Genomic DNA, 27,270 nt, shown 5'->3' with positions numbered 1-27,270 from the left:
AGTTGTCACTAAATGATATATTGCTCACACATGCTATGGGCATATGTGAAATGACACCCCAAAATAAATTCTGCTGCTTCTCCTGAGTACGGGGATACCACATATGTGGGACTTTTTGGGAGCCTAGCCACGTACAGGGCCCCGAAAACCAAGAACCGCCTTCAGGTTTTCTAAGGGCGTAAATATTTGACTTCACTCCTCACTACCTATTACAGTTTTGAAGGCCATAAAATGCCAAGATGGCACAAAACCCCCACAAATGACCCCATTTTAGAAAGTAGACACCCCAAGCTATTTGCTGAGAGGCATGTTGAGTCCATGGAATATTTTATATTTTGCCACAAGTTGCGGGAAAATTACAAACTTTTTTTTTTTTTTCACAAAGTTGTCACTAAATGATATATTGCTCACACATGCCATGGGAATATGTGAAATGACACCCCAAAATAAATTCTGCTGCTTCCCCTGAGTACGGGGATACCACATATGTGGGACTTTTTGGGAGCCTAGCCGCGTACGGGGCCCCGAAAACCAAGCACCGCCTTCAGGCTTTCTAAGGGCGTTACAGTTTTGAAGGCCATAAAATGCCAAGATGGCACAAACCCCCCCCAAATGACCCCATTTTGGAAAGTAGACACCCCTAAATTTAGGGGTACACTAGTGAGACTAGGTAATAAATGGCGAGTGCCCTGAAACTATAAAAAAAATAACTAACCAACCAGCGTCACCTGTAACAGTTATATGGTGATCACTGGTGAAAGGGTTAACTAGGGGGCAATCAGGGGGCTTTATGCGGTAGTATATGGGGGTCCCTGGCGCTATAAAAAGCTGCGGCGAACCTAAATACCTACCTGCCTAACTAGCGTCACCTGTGACACTAATACAGTGATCAGAAAAACGATCGCTTATTAGGCTGGGTTCACACTGGTGCGATGTGGGAACGCCACGAATGCGCGGCGGGTTCCCGCATCACATGCCTCCCGGCGACAGTTCACACTGCCCTATGCGAACTGCTGGGAGTGTCAGTGAAATGTTAATGACACCCCCAGATCAGTTTGCATATCGCAGTGCGATCTGCAAACTCGGATCGCATGGTGTGAACACCCATGCGATCCGATTCTGCTGCGGGCCAAAAAAAGGGTCCCGTGCGAATTTGCGGCGGGTGCGGCGGGTGCGACACGAATTCAGCCATACTATCTGTATGGCTGAACTCGAATCGCACAGAGATCGGATGTGATTTGCACTGCAGTGCGGTGCGAATCACATTCGTTCTCATAAACCGCTGCAATGTGAACCCAGCCTTAGTGACACTGGCGAGGGGGGGTGATCACGGGGTTAAACCTTTATTGGGGGGGTTAGGGGGGCACATTAGAACTAAAGGGGGCTAACCCTAACTGCCCTAACAGTTATTACAGTCACAAATGACACCAATGCAAAAAAAAAAAAAGCAATTGGTGTCACTGTGACTGGGGGGGCAGGGGTAATTGGGGGGTGATCGGGGGGTAAAGGGGGGGTGTGAGTGTGCCTGGCATGTTCTACTGTGTAGTGTAGTGCTTGTGCAACTCACCGATGCTCTCTCCTCGGTGCCGGAACGAAAAATACCGACACGGAGGAGAGAATACATCACTTCCTCTCCTGTGTTTACATTACAGGAGAGGAAGTGATGTCACGGGACATTTTCATTCGTCGGGAGCGATCGCGAGGGGGTGGCCATGAATGAATGGCCGTCCCCTCGTCCGGGATCGCTCCCGAACGAATACCGACCGCGGGCAGGCAAGGACGTACATGTAAGCCCTTATGCCTGCCCGTGCCATTCTGTCGACGTACATCGTCGTGCGGCGGTCGGCAAGTGGTTCGCTGAATTGGTCAGAGTAGTTTTTGCTAATATAAGCCCAATTCACACTTTACGTAGTGGGTACATGCACACCCACTCTCTTTTTACACAGGTTTTTGTGCATTTCCACCCTACATGTGACCAACGTGCCAAAAAAGTTCCATAACCTTTTCAGGCATGGAGCTTCACGTGTTTCGGTATGTTTGTAGCACATTTGACAAAATGCATGACAAGAAGCATGTCTGCTAACTCCATTTGATGTGCCATTAACAAGCATGTATTTCCTGTGTGCTTTGTCACGTGTTTTGAAAACGCCAAGTGTGAATGCAGCCTCAATGGCTCTGTAATAAGACTATTGCTCTGTGAATTATATTCTTGGCTTTAGTTAAATCCAAGATAATATGAAGATTTTGTGCAATTCATTTAATATAAAGATTATATATTGAAGTGTTACTAATCCCACAACAGTAAAAATAAGTCTGTATATGCATTAAAGCATGCTTGTTATACTCACTGTGGAACCGGGGTTAATCCTAAACATTGTGTAAAAAGGCTGTTTGATCCTGTCTTCTCTTAACCCCCCCTTTCTTCTTCAACTGTCCCCCATCTATCTGCTGATAGAACAGAGCCTTGGTGATAAGCTGCACATGCTCAGTTTGGTGTGTATTGCTAGAGAGTAATGTTGTTTCTTGGGAGGGTGAATGTGATCGCCACAGGGTCAATCAGCACTGTCTAGACATAAGGTTAGGGGTCCTGCAGCCTCATAGGTCAGTCAGAGGAGAATGATAACTCCTCATACAAGCTTTAACCAGAAACTGATAGAAGTCACAAGACTGCTCTAACTGCTGATGAGAAAATATATTTAGCCATTAATATTTACTAAAATAATTGTGTTTTTATGCTCTGTGTACCGTGGGAGACTAGTTATAGTGAATGCAGGGTTTAGTAACACTTTCATCTAGTGATACAGTGGTATGCTCACAGAACACACAGACATTAATTCTTTACATTATAAATTTTAGGTGACACAATCGGTTCTGGAGCATTTGGAAAAGTGGTCACTGCTACAGCATATGGAATCAGCAAACCAGGGGTCTCATTGCAGGTGGCTGTCAAAATGCTGAAAGGTAGGTAAAAGATATAAAACATGGTGTAGAAGAAAATCACGCCGTTCAGGAATACAGACAACCATGATCCGCCAACTGTATGATTCTCTGCAGATTGGACCAGTCTACCTAAATACATTTAGGCAAATCTAATGAAATTATGACTGATTCAATTGCCTGCTTTGAAAATCTGTGTTCTAATTCATAGCATCTTATTTCATATTAACTGATTTTGATTCTTTTTATACACTATAATTAGTTTTGGCTGTGTGTTTAAATATGTTGCCCTACACTGATATAAAGTAGCATACTAATTGCTTTCATGGCAGTCTGACATAAGTAGAGGTGGTCTAGGAAAAAAAAAACTCTTATTTTTTTTTTTCCAGAGAGGTTTGTGTACATGGGCATGTTTTAATTTAGTGCTGCACATAATCTATAGAGCTATATTCAACAGTTGGACTTGAATATTTGTCTACATGACATGAAAAATACAAAGCTGTCTTATTGATACCTCTGGCTCATATAAAGACAACATATTTCCCAACTGTATACCAGATCCCTATGATTAAGCAATCACTGCAAAATGCATCATGACATTTCATAACATGCTGGTCATTATAATAATGCAACTTTAATGAAAATGACATTATTACCATTGGATGATACATGGTTCAGCTGGGTACCAGCCCCTCTCTGTAGGAAGTTGTAGTGTGGAATTCTGAGAGTTGTAGGTGTTCACCATCCTAGCCCAGTCTGACAGTAACTCTGAAGTGGAGGAAAGGACTGAATCACATAGCACTGCACCGCTAGCCCGGGTGCCTGTTTCATATTTGTCAGATGTGGCCACAAACAAAGCACTATGATTGACAGGGAACTGAGTGAGTGCAACAGCTACATTGTTTTTTTCAATTGTTAAAGTGTTTTAGGGTCCTTTCACATGGGCATGTCCACTTGGCGGACTCTGCTTTGCTCAGTGGGGATCGATCCATTGAGTAGGTGGATGACGGGTCTGTCTCACTGTGCAGAGACAGACCCAGGGGCGGACTGACCATTCGGGCACTGCCCGAGTGCCCCATGCCACTAAGGGGCCCCATCAGGGATGTCAGCCTCAATAACACCAGGGACAATATGTAAAAATCTGTGTTTTTTTAAAAATCCCAAGATTATAGCTGCCCTGCCTCTCCAGTACCTTTTCAGTGTGTGTATGTGTATTCTGTGTGTGTATACTGTGCGTGTGTGTGTGTATACTGTGCGGGAGCCCCATAATCTCCTATTGCCTGGGGGCCCCCCATAATCTCCTATTGCCCAGGGGCCCCATAATCTTCTATTGCCCGGGGGCCCCATAATCTCCTATTGCCCGGGGGCCCCATGAGTTGTCAGTCCACCCCTGGACAGACCTGTCAGAGCCATGCTCTCCTCTATGGGGAGATCGGATGAAAACAGACCATCTGTCCGTTTTCATGCGATACCATCTGATCCGATCCACCAGATGGAAAATAGGGTCACCATCCCTCTGGATTTCATGGACAGGATTGGATCGGATAGCAGCGGGTGTCAACTGCTTACATCCGCCATTCCATAGGGGTGAATGGAGCATCCGATCAGGTCCACCCGAAAAGTGACAGGCAGACCTGATTGGAAAGCCTGTGTGAAAGCAGCCATACTGCACTGAATAGATGCACTTTTCTCTCTACTTTTGTTTTTAACAATGAAAATGTATCAATTAACATTTTATTAGTATATTTGTGTTACATGAAATTATTACAGCACTCATTATGCTAGAAAAAAACTAAAAAAGAGAAAAAAAAAATTCTTGTCAGCAATTACTTGAGGCTTCATATAATATACTGTAAAACAGTCTTTGTTGCCTGTCTGGGCACGATAAGCATGTATTGGAACATCATGTAGTTACGTAGTTATTTATGCAAGATGGCGAGAGTCACGAGAATACTCTCGATAGAGAAGAAGAGAGATAGAGAGAACAAGAAAGAAGAAGTCATCACCATAGTAGCTCATTTTACCTGGTCAAGGTGGGTCCTCTTGGAGGTGCCAGAGGCCCCATACTTTGTCATGAGCTTCCAGCCTGTCCTGTATCCTGGCCGTCATTTTCTCCATCAACTCCACATCTTTAATTCTGGCGTACAGGGCGTCTGAGGGGGAGGGAGATGTTTTTTTCCAGTTTAGGGCAATAAGACAGAGTAAGGATGTGGCGTGTTAGTTTTTTGGATGATGTGGGAAGTTTTAGCTGTAACACCCCCAATAGAAAAAATGTGGGGGTCATGGGTATCTGTGATTCTAGGAGACGGGCCAACAACTGCTGAACCGCAATCCAAAAGGGGGCAATTAGTGGGCAGCTCCAGTAAATATGGAGGAGGGTGCCTTTATCTCTTTAACATCTCCAACAGCGGTCAGAGCTAGAGGGGTATATGGTGTGGAGGATATCTGGAGTCATACACCAGAAGAGGAGTATTTTGTACGTGTTTCCTTTGTATAGAGTAAAGAGAGAGCTTTTTGTCACTTGCGACCATATCGCCCGCCATTGTTCTATAAGAATCTCCTCGTTGAGGGATTTCTCCCACTTGATCATGTGCATATGCGTGTTTTCCTTTGGCTTCCAGTGGTAAGGCATTTAGTGTTTTGTAGATGTCTGAGATTAGACCTTTCTGAGCATTGCCTGCTAGAATTAGATTTTCAAAAGAGGTTGGGGGTGTAAATTGCAGGTTAACCATGAAAACCATGAAAATTATTGCCTTTTAGAGATGGACGAACTTCCGACGGGACGTTTCGCGAATGCGAACCGCGAACGCGGCCAAAAGTTTACGAACCGCAAAGTTCGCGGCGGGCCCCATTGACTTCAATGGCAGGCAAACTTTAAAAACCTACAGGTCATATTTCCAGCCACAAAATACTTACTAGCTGTGCACACATAGTCCCGCCACATGGCCACTGACATAACACATGTATGAAGTGAATCTGGGATCGACAACTACAAGCATTCTTTTTTTATCTGTGAAATTTTGACAATTCGGGACTCAGGAGCGAATGAAGGCAATGGAGGAGAGGAAAGGTCAGGGTAGGCTATGAAGAGGGTGCAGGAGATGATAACCAGCACCGTGATATAGAGCACTGACACCAGCACCGTGATAGAGGGCACTGACACCAGCACCATGATATAGAGCACTGACACCAGCAACGTGATAGAGTGCACTGACACCAGCAACGTGATAGAGTGCACTGACACCAGCACCGTGATAGAGTGCACTGACACCAGCACCATGATAAAGAGCACTGACACCAGCACCGTGATAGAGTGCACTGACACCAGCACCGTGATATAGAGCACTGACACCAGCACCGTGATAGAGTGCACTGACACCAACACCGTGATAGAGTGCACTGACACCAGCACCGTGATAGAGTGCACTGACACCAGCACCGTGATATAGAGCACTGACACCAGCACTGTGATATAGAGCACTGACACCATCACCGTGATAGAGGGCACTGACACCATCACCGTGATAGAGGGCACTGACACCAGCACCGTGATAGAGTGCACTGACACCAGCACTGTGATAGAGTGCACTGACACCAGCACTGTAATAGAGTGCACTGACACCAGCACCGTGACATAGAGCACTGACACCAGCACCGTGATAGAGTGCACTGACACCAGCACCGTGATAGAGTGCACTGACACCAGCACCGTGATAGAGTGCACTGACACCAGCACCGTGATATAGAGCACTGACACCATCACCGTGATAGAGGGCACTGACACCATCACCGTGATAGAGGGCACTGACACCAGCACCGTGATAGAGTGCACTGACACCAGCACTGTGAGAGCACTGACACCAGCACCGTGACATAGAGCACTGACACCAGCACCGTGATAGAGTGCACTGACACCAGCACCGTGATAGAGTGCACTGACACCAGCACCGTGATATAGAGCACTGACACCAGCACTGTGATATAGAGCACTGACACCATCACCGTGATAGAGGGCACTGACACCATCACCGTGATAGAGGGCACTGACACCAGCACCGTGATAGAGTGCACTGACACCAGCACTGTGATAGAGTGCACTGACACCAGCACTGTGATAGAGTGCACTGACACCAGCACCGTGACATAGAGCACTGACACCAGCACCGTGATAGAGTGCACTGACACCAGCACCGTGATAGAGTGCACTGACACCAGCACCGTGATATAGAGCACTGACACCAACACTGTGATATAGAGCACTGACACCATCACCGTGATAGAGGGCACTGACACCATCACCGTGATAGAGGGCACTGACACCAGCACCGTGATAGAGTGCACTGACACCAGCACTGTGAGAGCACTGACACCAGCACCGTGATAGAGTGCACTGACACCAGCACCGTGAGAGCACTGACACCAGCACCGTGATAGAGTACACTGACACTAGCACCGTGATATAGAGCACTGACACCAGCACCGTGATATAAAGCACTGACACCAACACCGTGATAGAGTGCACTGACACCAGCACCATGATATAGAGCACTGACACCAGCACCGTGAGAGCACTGACACCAGCACCGTGATAGAGTGCACTGACACCAGCACCGTGAGATAGAGCACTGACACCAGCACCGTGAGATAGAGCACTGACACCAGCACCGTGATAGAGTGCACTGACACCAGCACCTTGATATAGAGCACTGACAGCAGCACCGTGATATAGAGCACTGACACCAGCACCGTGATAGAGTGCACTGACACCAGCACTGTAAGAGCACTGACACCAGCACCGTGATAGAGAGCACTGACACTAGCACCGAGATAGAGAGCACTGACACCAGCACTGATACCAGGAACTCGCTGCTGGGCCCCAAAAATATGACACCGCTCAACCTCTTCAAACAGGAGGGTACGGGCATATAGTACGGTGTGCTTTTTTTGTACAAGGAAGTGAGCCAAATGTAGAAAAAAGGTCTGTGTGCTCGATTAAATAAATCGTTTATAGAGATATACTTGGTCTACTGGTCACATGTGTTGAATTCCTTCGAGATCCATGCCTCATTCATTTTTAGAAATGTGAGGTAGTCAACACTATCATGAGCTAGGCGAGTGCGCTTATCGGTCACGATCCCCCCAGCTGTGCTGAACGTCCTTTCGGACAGGACACTGGATGAGGGGCAAGCCAACAGTTCCACTGCAAATTGGGCAAGCTATGGCCAGAGGCCCTGCCCACCCAGTAGTCCAGGGGTTCATCACTCCTCAGAGCGTCCACATCGGCCATTAATCCGATGTAGTCAGACACCTGTCGGTCTAGGCGTTCCCTAAAGCTGGATCCAGATGAGACCTGTCGATGGGTCGGCTGAAAGAATGACCTCATATCAGAAGTCACCAACACATCTTCAAACCGCCCTCTTCTTGCAAGCGCTGTTGGATTGGTACCCGCAACTCTTTCTCTGGGAGTGGGAATTCCTCCTCTGCCAGCGCACGCAAAAGCAGAATGTAGCATTTCTCGAAGCAAGGCCTGGAAGTGCTCCATTCTGACAGACCTCTGTGAAGGTGGTAACATTTCCGCCATTTTGTGTTTGTACTGGGGGTTTAAGTACGTTGCCACCCAGTACTGGTCCTTGACCCTTATGCTTTTTATACGGGTGTCCCTGTTAAAACACTGGAGCATGAAGGCCCCCATTTGCACTAAACTGGAAGCGGTGTAGTGGCCTGGCTCCTGCTCATCATCCAGGATAATGTCGTCCTCCTCGTTCTCCTCTCCCCATCCACGCACAACAACAGGGATCCCAGAAAGGTTTAAAGCATGCTCTTCTTGCTCCTCCTCATCCTCCCCAGCACCATCCTCCTCTGACTCCTCTTCAGACTCCTGTTGTTGACTTGTCTCAGATAGAGTAGCCCCCCCGGGAAATCATCCAGCATTGCGACTTCCTCATCTTCCCGCTCCTGCTCCTCCACGGCTTGATCAATGGCACAACGCAATGTACGCTCCATAAAGAAGGCATAAGGTACCATATCACTGATGGCGCCATGGCTGCGACTGACCAGTTTGGTAAACTCATCAAATGGCCGCAGAAGTCTGCATGCATCGCGCATGAGCAGCCACTGGCACGGTGAAAAGAAAAACAGCTCCCCAGAACCTGTTCTGCTGCAGATATCGTACAGGTAGACGTTAACTGCACGTTTCTGCTGGAGCAGCCTATCAAGCATATAGAAGGTTGAGTTCCATCACGGCGGGCAATCGCAAATAAGACGCCTGACCGGCAGATTGTGTCGCTGCTGAATGTCAGCAAGGTGAGCCATGGCCATGTAAGATCTGAAATCGGCCGAGATTTTCCTTGCCTGCCCAAGATGTCCTGGACCCCAGGGTATTTGACAATGAGTTGCTGCATGACCAAGTTTAAGACGTGTGCCATGCATGGCACGTGCGTAATTTTGCCCTGTTTCAATGCGCTAAGCAGATTGACACCGTTGTCACACACCACTTTACCAACTGTCAAATTGAGCGGTGTTAGCCACTGATCTGCCTATGAACGCAAAGCTGAAAGGAGTGCAGGGCCAGTGTGGCTCTTGGCTTCCAGGCATAACAGATGCAGCACAGCATGGCAACGTCTCACCTGGCATGTCGAATAGGTTCTGGGGAGCTTGGGCGGTGCAGCAGAAGAGACGCTAGCAGCGGAAAAGGAGGAGTCAGCCAAGGAGGAGAGGGAGGAGGATGGAGTAGGAGCCGGAGAAGAAGAGCCAGGCCTGCATGCAATCCGTGGCGGTAAAACCAAATCTACACAGGTGCCACGGGTTACATGCTTGACGGCCGTCAGAAGGTTCACCCAGTGGGCAGTAAAAGTGATATACCTTCCCTGCCCGTGTTTGCTAGTGTCATGGTCGGTCCCGAGTTCCAGCGGCCCATGGAAGACTTACCCACAGAATTGGTCCGTTGAGCGCTAATAGGTCTTCCCGGGCGCGCGTTAGCGCGAACGGACGCACGCGGGTGCGAGCAGGTACGATCGGGCGCACGCGGGTGCGCGAGGTTGCGAACGTGCGCGCGCGGGGTCACGAACGGTTGCACGGTTTCACGTGGGCGCGAACGGGCACGCCGTGCGACCGTTCTTGGCGCCCAGAGGGCTTCTTAAGAGATCCGTTCCAGTGGCCCGGTGCTGTCCTGTCTACAGCGTTCCTGTGAGTTACCTCTGCTTAACCTGATTGTTCCTGCCTCTGATCTACCCGGCTTGTTCCTGATTACCCCTGCTTGCTGCCAGCCTTGACCTTCGGACTTCCTGACCACGCTTCTGCCTTCTCCTTCGGTACCTCTACTGCCTGCCCGTTGACGACCCGGCCTGTGTTTGACCCTGCTGTTGCCTGCTGATCCAGTTTGCCTCCGTGACCGCTGCTGCCAGTTGCCTGCCTGCCAGCCTTTCCTGTGTACTACCTGCACCTGCTGCCAGCCGCTGACTGCTCTCCAGCCGCTCCAGTCTCATCCGCCTGCACCTGTTGCTGCCTGACACCAGCTCCAGGACCAAGCCCACCTTCACGGACTTGGCACTTGTGCCCTCTGACCTCTAGAGTCCCTGTTCCCACTCTCAGGGGATCTCGAGCCAGAGGCTTACGAGAGGCCGCTCCCTGCACTCCGGGCTCCTTCCACCAGGTACGTGACAGTACAGGACAGCCATGTCCGAGCCCACGCAGGGAGCCTCTCCTATGGATGAACTTTGCCGCCACCTCGCAGGTCTCACTCAAGCAGTGAAGAGTTTACAAGAGGGCTATAGCCAGCTGGAGGAACGGGTCCAGGCCCTATCTTCTTCTTCTTCTCCTGCTGCTTCCGGAACTTCTGCTACTCCTGCTGTGGTAATGCTGCCACCCGAACCCAGGGTACCTACGCCCGAGAGATTCTCTGGAGATCGTGGGAAATTCCGGACCTTTCGCAACTCATGTGAACTGTTCTTTGCTCTACAGCCCAGGACTTTTTCCCTTGAGGCCACCAAGGTGGGTTATGTCATCTCCCTGTTAACCGGCGAACCTCAGTCCTGGGCCCACCGCTTACTAGAGAAGAAAGATCCTTCTCTTGAAACCTTGGACATCTTCTTTCAGGCCATGTCGCGGTTATATGAAGACCCGCAATTAACCGCCACCGCCGAAGCAGCCCTGCACTCACTACAGCAAGGTCGTCGGCCTGTAGAGGACTATGTGTCGGAGTTCCGTCGCTGGAGTTCCGACACAGACTGGAACAACGCAGCATTACGTTATCAGTTCCGCATGGGCCTATCGGAACCCTTGAAGGACGAGCTCGCCCGAGTGGGCATCCCAGAGACTCTAGAAGCCTTGGTGGAGCTAGCTATTCAGATAGATAGGCGGCTGAGGGAACGTCGCCTGGAGCGGTCCTCAACAACTCCTTGTCCGGTATGGATGCTTCCTCGGGTTCCCAGCTCTCCTCTTCCTACCTCTCCCGCTGTCACCACGTCAAGCCAGGATCTCCCGGAGCCCATGCAGCTGGGCTTACTTAGGCCTTCCTTAACGCCTGAAGAACACCAACGCCGTCGGGAGGGAAATCTCTGCCTATACTGTGGAGGGTCTGGACATTTTGTGCGTAATTGCCCTGCCAAGCTCCGTAAGTGTCTCTCCGTATCTTCTGCCCTTACGTTAGACTGTCCTAGTACTACCTCCCATTTGACTGTGTCCATTTCCTTGCAGCTACCAGGAGGGAACGTCCAGACCAACGCTATTATTGATTCGGGAGCTTGCAGTGGCTTTATGGACTTAGCGTTTGCCTCAAAATATAACATCCCTCTCCGGCCCAGGGCAAGGGGACTTTCCATACATCTGGCCGATGGCTCTACTCTTAAGTCCGGTCCTGTAACCCAAGAGACTCAGCCCTTACTAACTTCCATTGCCGGGATCCACCAAGAATTGCTCTGCCTGGATGTTATTACCTCCCCCCTCTTCCCTATCATTCTCGGCATGCCCTGGCTAAAGGCACATAACCCCCTTATTGACTGGTCCACCGGGGAATTAAGGTTCCTCTCACCTTACTGTCTCCAGCACTGCTTGTCAGGAACCGACCAGGCCCCCTCTTCCTTGCTCTGCCTGGAAGTTGACGCAGAAACCCGCCAAGCTGTACCACCTGCCTACCATGATTACCTGGATGTGTTTAGCAAGAAGGGCGCGGAGACCTTACCCCCTCACAGGCCATACGATTGTCCTATTGAATTACTTCCAGGGGCAGAGATTCCTTTTGGAAGAATTTTCCCACTTTCAGAGACTGAGTTGGTGACCTTGAAGTCCTACCTGGACGATAATCTCAGGAAGGGATTTATACGTCCCTCCACTTCACCGGCGGGAGCAGGGATCTTTTTCGTGGAAAAAAAGGACCAGACTCTGCGCCCCTGCGTTGACTACCGGGCTCTTAATAAGATAACTATAAAGAACCGTTATCCCTTACCACTTGTGCCGGAACTTTTCCAGAGACTGGGATCAGCAGCAGTGTTTTCGAAGCTGGACCTCCGGGGGGCCTACAATCTGGTTCGCATCCGCGATGGCGACGAGTGGAAGACTGCCTTCCGTACGCGCTTCGGGCATTTTGAGTACCTAGTCATGCCCTTTGGTTTATGTAATGCCCCCGCCACATTCCAGCATTTCATTAACGATATCTTTAGAGACTACCTAGACCTGTTCGTCATTACCTATCTGGACGACATCCTGATTTTCTCCTCCTCTCTGGCGGAACACCAGGAACACGTCAGGAAAGTATTATCCCGACTCCGACTTCACGGGCTATATGCCAAACCGGAGAAATGTACCTTCGAACAACGGAGTATTCAATTCCTGGGGTTGATAATTTCTGTAGATGGCATCGAGATGGACCCACAGAAGATCTCCGCTATACGTGATTGGCCTGCTCCTACTGACAGAAAAGGGGTCCAGCGTTTCGTTGGATTTGCGAATTTCTATAGGAAATTTATCAGAGGATTTTCTACCATTATAGCCCCCATCACAATGCTGACCAGGCAGGGTCTGAAGTTTCAATGGTCCCCAGAGGCTCAGGAAGCCTTTTCTACTCTGAAAAGCTTGTTTGTGTCGGCCTCCATCCTCAAGCATCCTGACCCAACCCGGCCTTATATCCTAGAGGTCGATGCCTCTGAGATTGCGGTCGGGGCGATTTTATCCCAGAGACATGGGCCTAGGGCCCGTCTACACCCAGTCGCATTCTTTTCCCGCAAGCTATCCGAAGCAGAGGCGAATTATGACGTCGGAGATCGGGAGCTATTGGCCATTAAAGTGGCCCTTGAGGAATGGCGCTACCTGCTGGAGGGGGCCGCACATCCAATCCTTATTTACACAGATCACAGAAATCTGGAGTATCTGAAGTCCGCCAAGAGGTTGAAGCCACGTCAGGCCAGATGGGCTCTTTTCTTTTCCCGGTTTTCGTTTCACATAACTTATCGCCCGGGTTCCAAGAATACCAAACCGGACGCCCTGTCCCGAATGTTCAATGAGCCAGAGACCTCCCCACATCCAGATACCATCCTGACCTCAGGGAACTTTCTTCTTCTTCAAACGGATTTGCTGTCTCTGATCAAGCAAGCCTCCGCTGGTGCCACTCCTCCACCTAACATCACACTTCTGGCCCAAGATGAACTTCTATGGTATGAAGGCAAAATTTTTGTTCCCCAGGAGGCTCGGGTGCCAGTCCTCAGCGCATGCCATGATCACCCGCTGGCCGGCCATTTCGGCGCCCTCAAGACCACCGAGTTGGTCCAGCGCACCTTTTGGTGGCCCCAGTTGAGATCTGATTGTAAAGAATACGTGGAGGCATGTGTCATTTGCATCCGAAACAAAAGCAGCAAGTCCAGGGCCTGGGGTCTGATGAAGCCATTACCTGTTCCAGAAAGGCCTTGGCGAATGATATCTATGGATTTTATCGTAGAGCTTCCTCCATCAGAGGGCTATTCCACAATCTTTGTGGTAGTGGATAGGCTAACCAAGATGGCCCACTTCTTGCCAATGAAGGGCACCCCCTCCGCTGCAGAAACCGCTGAGGTTTTTATTAAAGAAATCGTGAGGCTACATGGTGTCCCCGCAAACATTACTTCTGATCGGGGTGTGCAATTCACGTCTAAATTCTGGAGAGCACTCTGCAGGGCTTTGAAGATTGATCTTTGTCTCTCGTCTGCTTACCACCCACAGACCAATGGACAAACAGAACGGACGAACCAGACGTTGGAGCAGTACCTGCGCTGCTTCTCGTCTTTTTCTCAGGACAACTGGGCTCCCTTGCTCCCGTTAGCGGAGTTCGCTTATAATAACTCCATTCACTCTGCCACAAGTCAGTCCCCGTTCTTCGCCAATTACGGCTTCCATCCCTCTTTCTTGTCCCAAGACCTGCCTGAAAGCCCGGTACCAGCGGTCCAGGAGAGTATCGACTTCTTTAGCTCCAACAACAGACTACTGCAGGAGACCATGGCAAAGACCCAAAGACATAATAAAGAAGTCTTTGACAGGAGGAGAAGGGGGGAGCTTGAACTCAAGGTTGGGGACCAGGTTTGGCTCTCCACGTTGAAACTAAAGTTGGCCTGTCCTACTAAGAAATTGGGACCAAGGTTTGTGGGTCCCTTTCCAATTGTAAAGAAGATAAACGACGTAGCATTTGAGCTAAAACTGCCAGAATCGTTCCGGATTCACCCCGTATTTCATGTAGCTCTACTCAAACCAGCCATCCCGGATCCCTTTGACAGCCGGAGGATTGTCCCACCTGAACCTGTGGTCATCGACGGTGAAGTCGAGTACGAGGTGGAATCTATCTTGGACTGTAGGCGTAGACGGAATCAAGTTCAATTCCTGGTGAAGTGGAAAGGGTACGGACCTGAAGAAAATTCTTGGGAACCTGAATCCAACATTCATGCCAGGAGACTGATTCTTGCCTTTAAAAGGGCCCATCCTAGTAAAATGGCTCAATTGGGCATCCGGAGGCTGCCCCTTGGGGGGGGCAATGTCATGGTCGGTCCCGAGTTCCAGCGGCCCATGGAAGACTTACCCACAGAATTGGTCCGTTGAGCGCTAATAGGTCTTCCCGGGCGCGCGTTAGCACGAACGGACGCACGCGGGTGCGAGCAGGTACGATCGGGCGCACGCGGGTGCGCGAGGTTGCGAACGTGCGCACGCGGGTGCGCGGGGTCACGAACGGTTGCACGGTTTCACGTGGGCGCGAACGGGCACGCCGTGCGACCGTTCTTGGCGCCCAGAGGGCTTCTTAAGAGATCCGTTCCAGTGGCCCGGTGCTGTCCTGTCTACAGCGTTCCTGTGAGTTACCTCTGCTTAACCTGATTGTTCCTGCCTCTGATCTACCCGGCTTGTTCCTGATTACCCCTGCTTGCTGCCAGCCTTGACCTTCGGACTTCCTGACCACGCTTCTGCCTTCTCCTTCGGTACCTCTACTGCCTGCCCATTGACGACCCGGCCTGTGTTTGACCCTGCTGTTGCCTGCTGATCCAGTTTGCCTCCGTGACTGCTGCTGCCAGTTGCCTGCCTGCCAGCCTTTCCTGTGTACTACCTGCACCTGCTGCCAGCCGCTGACTGCTCTCCAGCCGCTCCAGTCTCATCCGCCTGCACCTGCTGCTGCCTGACACCAGCTCCAGGACCAAGCCCACCTTCACGGACTTGGCACTTGTGCCCTCTGACCTCTAGAGTCCCTGTTCCCACTCTCAGGGGATCTCGAGCCAGAGGCTTACGAGAGGCCGCTCCCTGCACTCCGGGCTCCTTCCACCAGGTACATGACAGCTAGACTGCGTGTCTGTGGTCAGATGTATCTTGGCACCGACACTGTGTGCCAGAGATACATTCACTGGCAATATAGCTCTGGGATGCCCTTCTGTGAGAAATACTTCCTTCCTGGGACCTTCCATTGTGGTGTTCCAATGGCCACAAATTTTCGAAAGGCCTCCGAGTCCTCCAGTTTATATGGTAGTAGTTGGCGGGCTATCAGTTCTGACAAGCCAGCCATCAACCGTTGGGCAAGAGGTTTATCCAGCGTCATAATTTTTTTACGCTCGAACATTTGGCCCACGGAAGCCTGCCTTTTTGCAGAAAAACGTGAGGATGGCGTGATGGAAGGTGGAGTGGAGGACAATTGTGAGGAGAGAGGAGAAGGAGAAGTAGAAGACAAGGCTGGACGGTGAGAGCCTGGAGTGTGGCTTTGTGGGTTCCGTTGCTCCCACTGGGCTCAGTGATGGCAGCCCATGTGCCTTCTTAAGGCGGTCGTCCCTAGGTGAGTGTTGGGCTTACCGCGACTTATGCGTTGACTGCAAACTATTATCAGCAGCGGACAAGTTAAAAAAAGCCCACACTGCGGAGCCATGTGCCGGCATCTTGGGAGCACCAGATGTGACCGTACATGGTTGATGCCTCGCTCCTGATACATTCGCAGTCTGCTTTGTCCCTCCTGTGCAATCCAAGTTCTTTCTGCTTCTCCTCCCTATCTGCTGGTCCATATCTCCTTCTGAACTCCCCTCCTCTTCCTCTCTTGTGGGCACCCACGTGACATCACTAGACACGTCATCATCGACGTCACCTTCGCAATCGCTATAATTAGAGATCTCAGAGTAGGCAGCAACAGCGGGGACCAACCTCCTCCTTGGGCTGATCTGGGTACTGTCGTCAGACTGCTGAGTGGCGGTTGTTGCTACCTCCTCTTCCTGATCCAATGCCAAGAGTGGCTGCGCATCGGAAATGTCTTGATATGGATCGGAAAATAATTCCTGTGACTCAAGCGGAAGGTATATGGTGGTGGTGTTGGTGGTAGTGTCTTTGGGGGTGCACACAGCAGAGAGTGAAGAAGAGGGTGCAAATCAAGAGGATGAGGAGGGTGCAGAAGAGTAAGGCTAAGTGAGCCACTCAACCAAGGGTGATGCGTCCTTTGACGTAATCGCATGCACCTTCTGCAAATTGCCACTTTGGCTCAAGCCTGTTGCTCCTGCCCTACCCCTACCACCCCTGCGGAAGGGCCTGCCTCTTCCTCTGCCTGTCATTTTTTAAATGACCCTGTGACAAAAGTCTCTAGAGAAGTGCAGTATGTATGTGGAAGAAGGTATATAACACCCTGCTCAATCTGTGGTTTTTGGGGGCCACTGGTCTATCACACCAGTTATAATACTTTTTTTTTTATTGCGTTTGTCACTCTTTGTAGTATCGCTGCAGAACCACTCAGCAGTCACAATTCTGCACAGTGGAAACGTACTATACTATGCTTTCCAAATAGTACACCTATACCAGTCCTTAAAAGGACCTTTGTGGACCTAGTAGCTAGTGATTGCAGACTGTCCCTCAGTCCCTACACTGATAAAAGGCTGCTGCAGAATAGGTCAGCAGTCAGCAGCAGTGCACCACAACCCTATATATTGTACACCTATACCAGTCCTTACAAGGACCTTTGTAAACCTAGTAGCTATTGATTTGCAGACTGTCCCTCAGTCACCACACTGTTAAAGGACTGCTGCAGAATAGGGCAGTAATCTGCAGCACAGCCCTGCACCAGCACCCTATATATTGTACACCTATACCAGTCCTTACAAGGACCTTTGTGGACCTCGTAGCTAGTGATTTGCAGACTGTACCTCAGTCCCTACACTGATAAAAGACTGCTGCAGAAACCAGCAGTAATCTGCAGCACAGCCCTGCACCAGCACCCTATATATTGTACACCTATACCAGTCCTTACAAGGACCTTTGTGGACCTAGTAGCTAGTGATTTGCAGACTGTCCCTCAGTCCCAACACTGAAAAAAGACAGCTGCAGAATCGGGCAGCAGTCAAGTATAATATTCTTTCTATATTTGGAAGAAAGTATATTATACGTGTACAACCCTATATACTGTACACTAGGGATGAGCTTCGAGTCGAAACCATGTTCAAATCGAACATTGCCTGTTCGCCTGTTCAGCGAACAGTGAACAATTTGGGCTGTTCGCGGCAAATTCGAAAAGCCGGAACACCCTGCTTAGCTGGGTATTCAATTTCTCCCACCTGCTTCCCCTGGGGCTGCTGCTCACTGGGAGATAGCTAGAGAGACAAGAAATCGCAGTCTGGGACTCTCCGGGAGCTGAGCTGAGGGCCTGGAGGAGATTGCTAGTGAATTTTTCTGGAGGGAATTGTTCTGAAGTCCTGGTCTGGAGAAGGAGCTTGTACCTCCCTCACTGAGAATCTACCTGTGGAGGCTCAGTGGCAGACAGCTGCTGGGACATTGTAAGACCTGGTTGGGTCTTTTATGTGTGATGGCTACTATAAGGATTTGTGCTAGAAGTTTTTCCTCAAATCGATTGCTACTGTTTCAATTTACTCAGCAATAAATTCTAAAAAGACACCCTCCCCAGACTAAGCCTGTATTGTTGGCGTGGGTGGAACTGTGCTTGAACTGGCAGCCTTTGTACTACTTGGAAAACATATCTATCTGCAGGGGCCCCTCTGGGGGTGAGTGCTACTCTTGTTTGCTGCAAACTGAAGACTATGAAACTTCTCAGGGGAAGAAACTCATGACAACTGTGAAGCATGGTGACAGAAATGTTATAGTTTGGGGGTGCTTGTTTGTTTAAAGTTGAAGTCCAGTCTAAACCTATCTATACTTAAATCTACTCCAACCCCTATTCAAAGCCCCATACTAACTACCCTGTAAAGGAAAGATGTGTATACTTGCCTAATCTAAGTGTGCTCTATGTTACTTTATGCCGCGTACACACGAGCGGATTGTATGGCGAACTTAGTCCGTCATACAATCCGACGGACAATCCGGCGTACTTTCCACTGAACGGACTTGACCACACACGGATACACAAACAGTCCGTCGAAAGCTTGCGCGATGACGTGTACAGCACGTACGATGGGACTAGAAATAGGAAGTCCAAGACACAGCAAAGCACCCTTCCGCCATGTAAATCCTTTCTGGGCATGCGCCATTCTTAGTCCATCGAACTAGCATACTGACGACCGTATTGTCCGCTGAAACCAAAGTACGACGGACAGATTTTTGGAAAAACCGAAAATCTTAGTACTCCGGACTGCACGCTGAAAAAGTCCGCTGAAGCCCACACACGAGCGGATTGTCCGCTGAAATGTGTTTCAACGGACTAAGTACGTCAAACAGTTCGACCGTGTGTACGCGGCATTAGAATATTAAAAAAACAGGCAGTGCCTTCATTAATGAACCATTATGAGAATGCAGTCTTCCATAAGACTTTTATAAGTAGTAAATATGTACTATAGGTTGCTCATTTTTGATGTTCCCAAGGTGGTAATAGCTAACATTCACCAGGATGGAGGCGACTAAAGTGTCCTTGCAGCAATGCAGCTTCTTGTGAATGTATTTATCAATCTTTTATTGCAGAAAGTCCTGATACTTCAGAAAAAGAGGCCTTAATGTCAGAGCTAAAAATGATGACTCAGATTGGACATTATGAAAATATAGTGAATTTGCTGGGAGCATGTACCACATCAGGTAAATGTCTATTTTTTTCAATGTTTTATATGAAGCACTACCCCCCGTAGGGGTTGCAGATGACTGGGTTCCCCACTTCTGCATGGCCAGTAACTTCCACACTTTCTCCACACACAAGGAACAGTCTTTGAGCTTGGTTTTTATTTTTTATTAGGAGTTAATAACTTGGATGGGGAATAGGAATTATGGGATGCCCAACTTGATAGCAATGAAAACCAGGGACAACATCCTCCCTATGTACAATTCCAGATTCGGTTCTTCACTCCCAAACATTGACAGTTTCTAAGTGAAACAGCCCCTTGAAGATTAGAAACTCTCAGTCCCTTAAGGAAGTAGCACAAAGTGTTGTAAACGGCATCCTGGAGTACCTCCAACTCCCTTGTAGACAGCTCTACCAGCTCTACCAACTACAGGAAATGCCAGCCCACCTGGCTTCTTCTTCACCAGTCTACCCGACTGACTCTTCACCAGTCTAACCCAACTGCTCTAGAGATCTCCCAGGGCAATGTTAAGAAAAATTTAAGCACACCAATATCTTTATCTTCCAGAGAGACCTGCTACATGTGGAAGTCTTTCCCCTTGTAGGCCCCCCCCCCCCAGACTAGGGGGTTTGCCTCAAGGGACACCGACAGTCTTCCATCAGACTCTCCTTGCCAGCATGACTAATCCATATTTAAGGTTTGGCTTAGTCCCATGCCAGGCATACTGGCTGGGGATTGGCCAAACTCCCCTAAGTATGCAGATCAATCCTCCTGGCCTCCGCTCACTAACCCCTAGAAGTTTCTCCAAACTTCCAGACCCAGGGGAAGGCACCAGAGGCTTGTCTGCATGTGTCATCCAGTCTAAACACAAATAAACCCTGACACAGATTGTATGAATCATGCTTAAATATGAGCCAAACTATGCTTTACCTACCCTCACACTAGTAACACACTAGAGGGTGCTACAGATACTTATACTGTATATGGACTACTGCCATCCAAACCTTTGCTGTTTATATAACATACACACGTTACATGTTCTATATTTTGCTTTGATATCAGTTCACAAGAGTTTTTGTCTTTGTATCCATCCATTTTGCAGGTCCATTGTATCTAATTTTTGAATACTGCCCCTATGGTGATCTTCTCAACTACTTAAAGTCTAACAGAGAGACATTTCACAAGACATGGTCAGATGTCATTAAAGACAACACCTTCACTTTTTACCATAATTTTAACCAGGAGGAGAAGTTCAGGTAAATGTTTTTTTTTTTACGTATATTCATGTGCTGATTTTTATCATGTAAAATACTACTCATTTGTTTTCTAATACCAGAAAAAGTAAGTGGCAATTTATCCACCTGAACTCATAGAGGGGAAAAAATCTTTCTTGGCCCCTCAAGACAGTTGGATCAGCTCAAATATTTCCTATATTAGCCTTAAATGCAGAATGATGCCCTGTACTGATCTATTCTGCAACTGAAAGCCGGTCTACTCCCTCTCCCTCATGACGGCTTTCATCTGCTGGAGGGAGTAACAATGCAGATATTTGCCAGCACACCAAGGACCAACACAAAGTGGCATCCAAACGGTTTAATTGATTGCATGATCACAACAAAAGAAGGTGCAACGTTTCCAAGTCAAGCAGGACCCCTTCGTCACATGCCTGACAAAGGGACCCTGAGCGACTCTGAAACGTTGTTGTGGTCATGCAATAAATTAAACCGTTTGGATGCCACTTTGTGCTGGTCCTTGGTGTGCTGGAAAATATCTATGTTGTGACTTGAACCTGTATCCAGCTGGTTGTTGCTACAGCATCCAAACCGTTAAAGCCATACCAGGAATGCGTGCGATGGGAATATGGAGTATTACTGCTGGAGGGAGACACACAGACATGACCCCGTCCAGCCTGCCCTGGATGCTATATGATTGGCCGCTGATCTCTCTCTCTACCCACGCCCGCACTCAGAGCCAGGTCAAGGGAGCAGCATGCTGGGGAGATGTGGCGGAGTGAAGATAGCTGAGAGGAGATGCGCTGTGTTTTGCTCACCTCTTATGTCAGAACAGGGCTCTTCCAGCACATGAGACAGGATTGCTCTTAAAAGGCATCATCTGTACACACACACACAGTTTGATTACCGCCCTATCTCCTCCAAGGATTGCTCATTGTAGCAGAAAATGTGGCTAGGTTAGATAAATTGGCAGTGAAATATCGTGTGTCCAATAACTTATTCTTTCAGTATTTACAGTTACGGCATTCCTTGAAGAGCCAAGCAAAGACCTTTTTATTAAAATATAATCCTTCATTAATTTTAGCTTTGGCAGTTATTACTAGAGATCTAGAGACACTTAGTGATGGGGAATGGGGGCAACCTTTGAAAAATGTATTTAACCACTTCCATACCAGGCACTTTCCCTCCTTCCTGCCTAGGGCAATTTTTAGCTTTCAGCGCTGTCGCACTTTGAATGACAATTACACGGTCATGCAACACTGCACCCAAACTAGATTTTTATAATTTTATTCCCACAAATAGAGCTTTCTTTTGGTGGTATTATTCACCTCTGTGGTTTTTAATGTTTGCGCTATAAAGAAAAAAAGAAAAAAACTGATGGGCACTGATAGCCGGCACTGATAAGCAGCAATGATGGGCACTGATAGGTGGCACTGGATAGGCAGCACTGATGAGGAGCAACTGAGTGGCACTTCGATTGGGAACTGGCAGGCAATACTGATGGGGTACTGATTGGCACTTTTTTGGGCACTGATTGGCCCTGTTGTGGGCACTGATCAGCACTGTTATGGGCACTGACGGGTGTTTATTATGGGAACAGGCTGGCAGATGTTGGGCACTGAGTGGCAGCTGATGGGCACCTTTTGATGGGGGCTGTTCTGATAATGTGCTGATAATCAGCACAGACCCCCCCCCCCCCGAACAGGGAGAGCCACCAATCGGCTCTCCCTGTCAGCGTGAACCGAGGAAAGTCATTTACTGGCACTTACTGGTTCACGCGATGATCAGCTGCGATTGGTCACAACTGACCACGTGGTAAGAAGCCTCTGTCAGAGGCTTCATATTAAGATCGGAGTTGTGATGTGTCAGACTGACACACAGCACCTGCGATCGCCGTGTTGCGCGCCCCCATGGTTGCGCGCCGGCTGTGTTATCCTGGGCACGTCATATGACATCCGGTCAGGATAACTAAACCACTTTGTTGCCGTCATTCTGCTATATCCTTATCCTCCGCACAGTGTTTGTCTCAACTATTTATCATCCATAGAGCACATTACACTCCTTTAAAACTGTATTCATGGGGTAAAGCAATTACACCCAACTGCCCAAGATGTACAAATGGCACAGGTACACTTATACATATGCTGTGGCGATGCCACAAATTGCATCGCTACTGGGAGACCATATTTGATATTTTGAATTCCTTGTGCTCTACACAAGTACAGCGTGATCCATAAATAGCATTGCTACTGGTTATAACGGAAGGTACTCCCCCAGTTGAAGTGCACGTGATGAGGCTGAGAACTATGTATATGACACGTAAAGTTATTTTGCAAAAATGGATATCAAACTGTCCACCAATGATAGATCAATGGATTAAAGCAACTAATCTTAATTTAAAATGAGAGGAACTAACTTACAAACATAGGAGATGTCCTAAGAAATGTGAAAAGATCGGGCTTTGGTGGTTAGTGTTGAATCTGGTTGAGCAATCAGATGAGTAGAATAATGATATGGGAAACTAATAAATAAATATAATACTGGAGCGAAATAAATATAAATAAAATACGTACCATCTTGGAATAATATGAAGGAGGGAACTGAAATAGGGTCTGATTAACGCAGATAGGGAAGGGATGTGCTTTCCTCTCTTTTTTTTTTTTTTACACTGTTGTTGGGTAGGGTTAGGTGATGGAAATGTTATAAGTCCTCTTCTTTTTTTTTTCCTTGTTGTATAATGTGTAAAAAACCCAATAAAAAAAATTAGTCGATTGAAAAAACATTATATTAGGAGTTTCTGTCATATTTCAGGTTCTCAGTAAAAAATGTGTTCTGTTAGTAGATGTTCCTTCAACCAACCACCAACCTCTGTTCTATTAACACCATCCTTTTCAGAAGGGGTGGCCCCCGAAGTCTTTGCCTGAGTGAAAGAATGTCCAGCTTCGCCACTGCTCAATTCAGTACAACTTAGAAAGGTTCCAGTGTTACTTTCCCACTCAATCAATCAATCAATCACCACCAACATTGTGGGGGGCAACAGCACTTTGCATCCTCTAGGCTCAATGTAGCACTTCATGGCAGCCAGTATTTTTAAGGGTCCCTCCTAGGAGGGGAGATCCTTGCAGTGCTCCAAATCCTTAGGCCCAAATGACTATGAACAGGACAGGTGTTATACTTGCATATTTACAGGTAAAAAGCCCAGGAGGGAAGACCCTGTGCCAGAAAATAACTCCATGCATGTATGACCAATCCCCCCCCCCCCCCCCCCAAGCTTCTAATTGCTAGGTATTAAACATCCTTAACACAATGCTATCAATTGCACACCCTGCTGGAGCCAGTGTGCAGGGCAAATAAATGTTAGGGTACACACCTTGCTTGGAGAACACACACAAGAACACACGGATAAGCTGACTAAAGCGCTCTGCTTCCTACAAGACCATCAAAAATACAAAAAGAGAATTTGTGTATATACTACATCCATACATTTTAGTACTTATGTCAGGAAAAGGTTCATTCTGATTGGTTGCATTGGATTACCACTCTGAGTAGATAGATAACATCTCACAGATTCTTGGGATTTCCATCATAACACATACCCCAATACATTGAAATCTTTTTTGCCTAGATGACAAAATATTTCTTCAGAAAATGCCACAAAATCATTCAGCCAATGTAACACCACAGATGCAGGGGTATTTGTCCTTCCAGTGATACCACAGACATAGGGACTCAGTCACACTTTGGACACAAGAGCATTTGGACTTTTAGTAACCCCACAGATGCAGGGACATTTTTTCCCTTCCAGTGATACCACCAATACAGGAATATTTTCCTTCCAGTGACACATCCAATACAGGAACATTTTCCTTCCAGTGACACCACCAATACAGGAACATTTTCCTTCCAGTGACACATCCAATACAGGAACATTTTCCTTCCAGTGACACCACCAATACAGGAACATTTTCCTTCCAGTGACACCACCAATACAGGAACATTTTCCTTCCAGTGACACCACCAATACAGGAACATTTTCCTTCCAGTGACACCACCAATGCAGGGAAATTTTTCCTACCAGTGACACTGCAAATGCAGGGACATTTTCCTTCCAATGACACCATAGACGTGGGGGTATTTTTTTCCTTCCAGTGATGCCACTGACACAGGGACAGTGTTTCCATTCAGTCACACCACAGGGGCATTTTTTCCTTTCAGTGACACCACCGTTGCAGGGAAATTTTCTCCTTCCAGTGACATCACCACTACTGGGACATTTTTTTCCTTTCAGTGACGCCACAGATGCAGAGGTAATTCTTTTCTTCCAGTGACTTTACTGATCCAGGGACAGCTTTTCCTTTCAGTCACACCACAGACACAGGGGCATTATTTCTTTTCAGTGACCACACAGATGCAGGGACATGTTTCCCTTCCAGTGACACCACCAATGATTAGACATTTTTTCCTTTCGGTGACACCACAGATGCAGGGACATTTTTTCCTCTCAGCGTCACTAAGCTGTCATCATTGGCACTTTTTCAACACATGCCACAAACATTACATACATTTAAATGTGGCATGCTGTGCGCACCACTATTAGACCCACAGTTGGCCACCTTCAACCTGGGCATCGAATGACCTTGTAAAGGCAGTGCCGTGAAGTTAATTGTTATTTTCCTTAAGGACTTCTAGTCGAAATGTAGTTTTTTTCAGAGTACTGCTTAGTCACAAATAACATTTCTAAATATTCCATATAACTTAACAAATCGTAATTTTTTGAGTTTAGTTCCACTTTAGAGGAAACCTACAGTACATTAAAAAAATATGTAGACTGACATTATTGACTTCTGAATTGCTACTTGTCCATCTGATCTAATTGTGTTTACATGTAATTTCAGAATTGGAAAGTAATATGAGTAAAGAATGCTAATGAAATGGGTATAAACCTGAAATTCTCACAATTTCCTGAATTAAATTATAACATAAATGGTATCTTTTTACTTGAATGTACCTTCTATGTATTCTTGTAGAGACAGACTTGTGACTTCAGTAAGCAACAGCTCCTACAGTGGACTACTTCCTACACCTGACATATGTGACAAAAGTCCATACAATTGGGACATGTCTTCTGGACACATTGAGCTCCTCCAAGATGAAGGTATAATAAGAGTCTTATTCATGTATGTTTGAAGGGATTATTAAAGCAGGAATAAGTCATGGACTGCATGGAGAACTACTGCAGGTAGAGACATCTGTCTACTTTCCCATGTGTGACATATCGGTTGAATGAGTTATTGACTATAGATCAATTCTTCCTATAGGAGAAGATTGATCAGGGCAGCACAGTCACCAAGTGGTTAGCGCTTCCACCTAGCAGCACCAGAGTCATCAGTTTGAACCCCAACCATGGCCCTACCTGCCTGGAGTTTGTATATTCTTTCTGTGCCTGCGTGGGTGTCCTCTGGGTACTCTGGTTTCCTCCCACACTCCAAAGTTGCTGATAAATTGGTTCCTGTTGTATGAATATGAGTTAGGGACTATATATATATATATATATATATATAGTGACAGCAGGCAGGTAAAATCACCTGGTTGCACCCAAGATGGAAAATATGTACAGTATGCTCTAGATTCAGGCTTTATGCCGACTTATACCACTAGAGGGAGTGCTGGGAGTCCTACAGGGGAAGAGTTAAAGTGGGGTGCCCATCTACAAATACTGCAGCTGCTGACTTTTAATAATCAGACACTTACCTGTCCCAGGGTCCAGCGATGCGGGGGAACGAAGCCCCCCCTCTTTCCCCTGCTCTGCTCGCGGTGCCGTCATTCGTACTGTGGGCACCCGGCTGTGGCTTCACAGTCAGGCACCCACTGCGCATGCGCGAGCAGAGCAGGGCGCGACATGACTGCGGCGTGAGGGGAAGTGATGTCACCACCCTGGGCAAGGAAGAAGGCAGACTACGAAGGACCCCCTAGCAACAGGTATTTAGAGGTGAGTAAAAAAAAAAAATTCCAATTTTTTTTTTTTTTAAGAATCTTAAGCACTTTTTCATTTTTTGGTGGCAACACCACTTTAATGAGCCCAGCTGAAGTAAGTGGGCTCATTAAGACCTCTACAAAAAAAAACAGCATGCTTAGGGAGATGCTCCATCCTGAAACCAGTTCTGTGTTGTGTAAACTGGGGAGTTTGGTATCTACCTGTCCTGTCCTGTCCTGTGTGGTGAGTCAACGCCTGTGTGACAAACTTATAAACCAGAGAGATAGGGACTGGACTGCACCCAGTTGTTAGATAGGGAATCTATGTGTGTAGTAAGCGGTCAAGCTGACCAGGATTTCTTTTCATGTTTCTTTTTGTTTTGCTGTTATATTTTTCACTGCATATAGCATGAATAAACCACACCTTTGTTTTTTTTCACTTTTTCACTTGCACTCTGTCTGCTGTGCCTTATTTTGTGTGGTGAACCCATCCAGGGGGTCACACACACCCACTGCCGAGCTAACCCCCTCACTATATATATATATATATATATATATATATATATATATATATATATATATATATATATAACCTTGGTTTGACCCTAGCCCTTGATTTGGTTCCAACACCTTGACTTACATCCTGGATTTCACCCCTGGTTTGC

At 47.7% G+C, this 27,270-nt stretch overlaps 1 protein-coding gene across 1 annotated transcript in view; it reads left to right on the top strand.

Moving 5' to 3' along the window:
- The window catches only part of FLT3 (fms related receptor tyrosine kinase 3), a 182,087-nt gene that overhangs the window by 141,132 nt on the left and 13,685 nt on the right, over positions 1–27,270 (top strand). Inside the window, exons 15-18 of the mRNA XM_077484075.1 lie at positions 2,857–2,961; positions 19,309–19,419; positions 20,503–20,656; positions 25,660–25,787. Coding sequence (XP_077340201.1) covers positions 2,857–2,961; positions 19,309–19,419; positions 20,503–20,656; positions 25,660–25,787 — 498 coding nt within the window. The remainder of the gene's footprint in view (positions 1–2,856; positions 2,962–19,308; positions 19,420–20,502; positions 20,657–25,659; positions 25,788–27,270) is intronic.

The sequence above is a fragment of the Lithobates pipiens genome, unplaced genomic scaffold (genome assembly GCF_037356315.1).
Source record: "Lithobates pipiens isolate NorthernLeopardFrog02 unplaced genomic scaffold, aLitPip1_a1.2 Scaffold_16, whole genome shotgun sequence".
NCBI classification, from domain to species: domain Eukaryota; kingdom Metazoa; phylum Chordata; class Amphibia; order Anura; family Ranidae; genus Lithobates; species Lithobates pipiens.
Note: the sequence above shows the minus strand (reverse complement) of the source record. Positions and strands in the feature narration are given on the sequence as shown.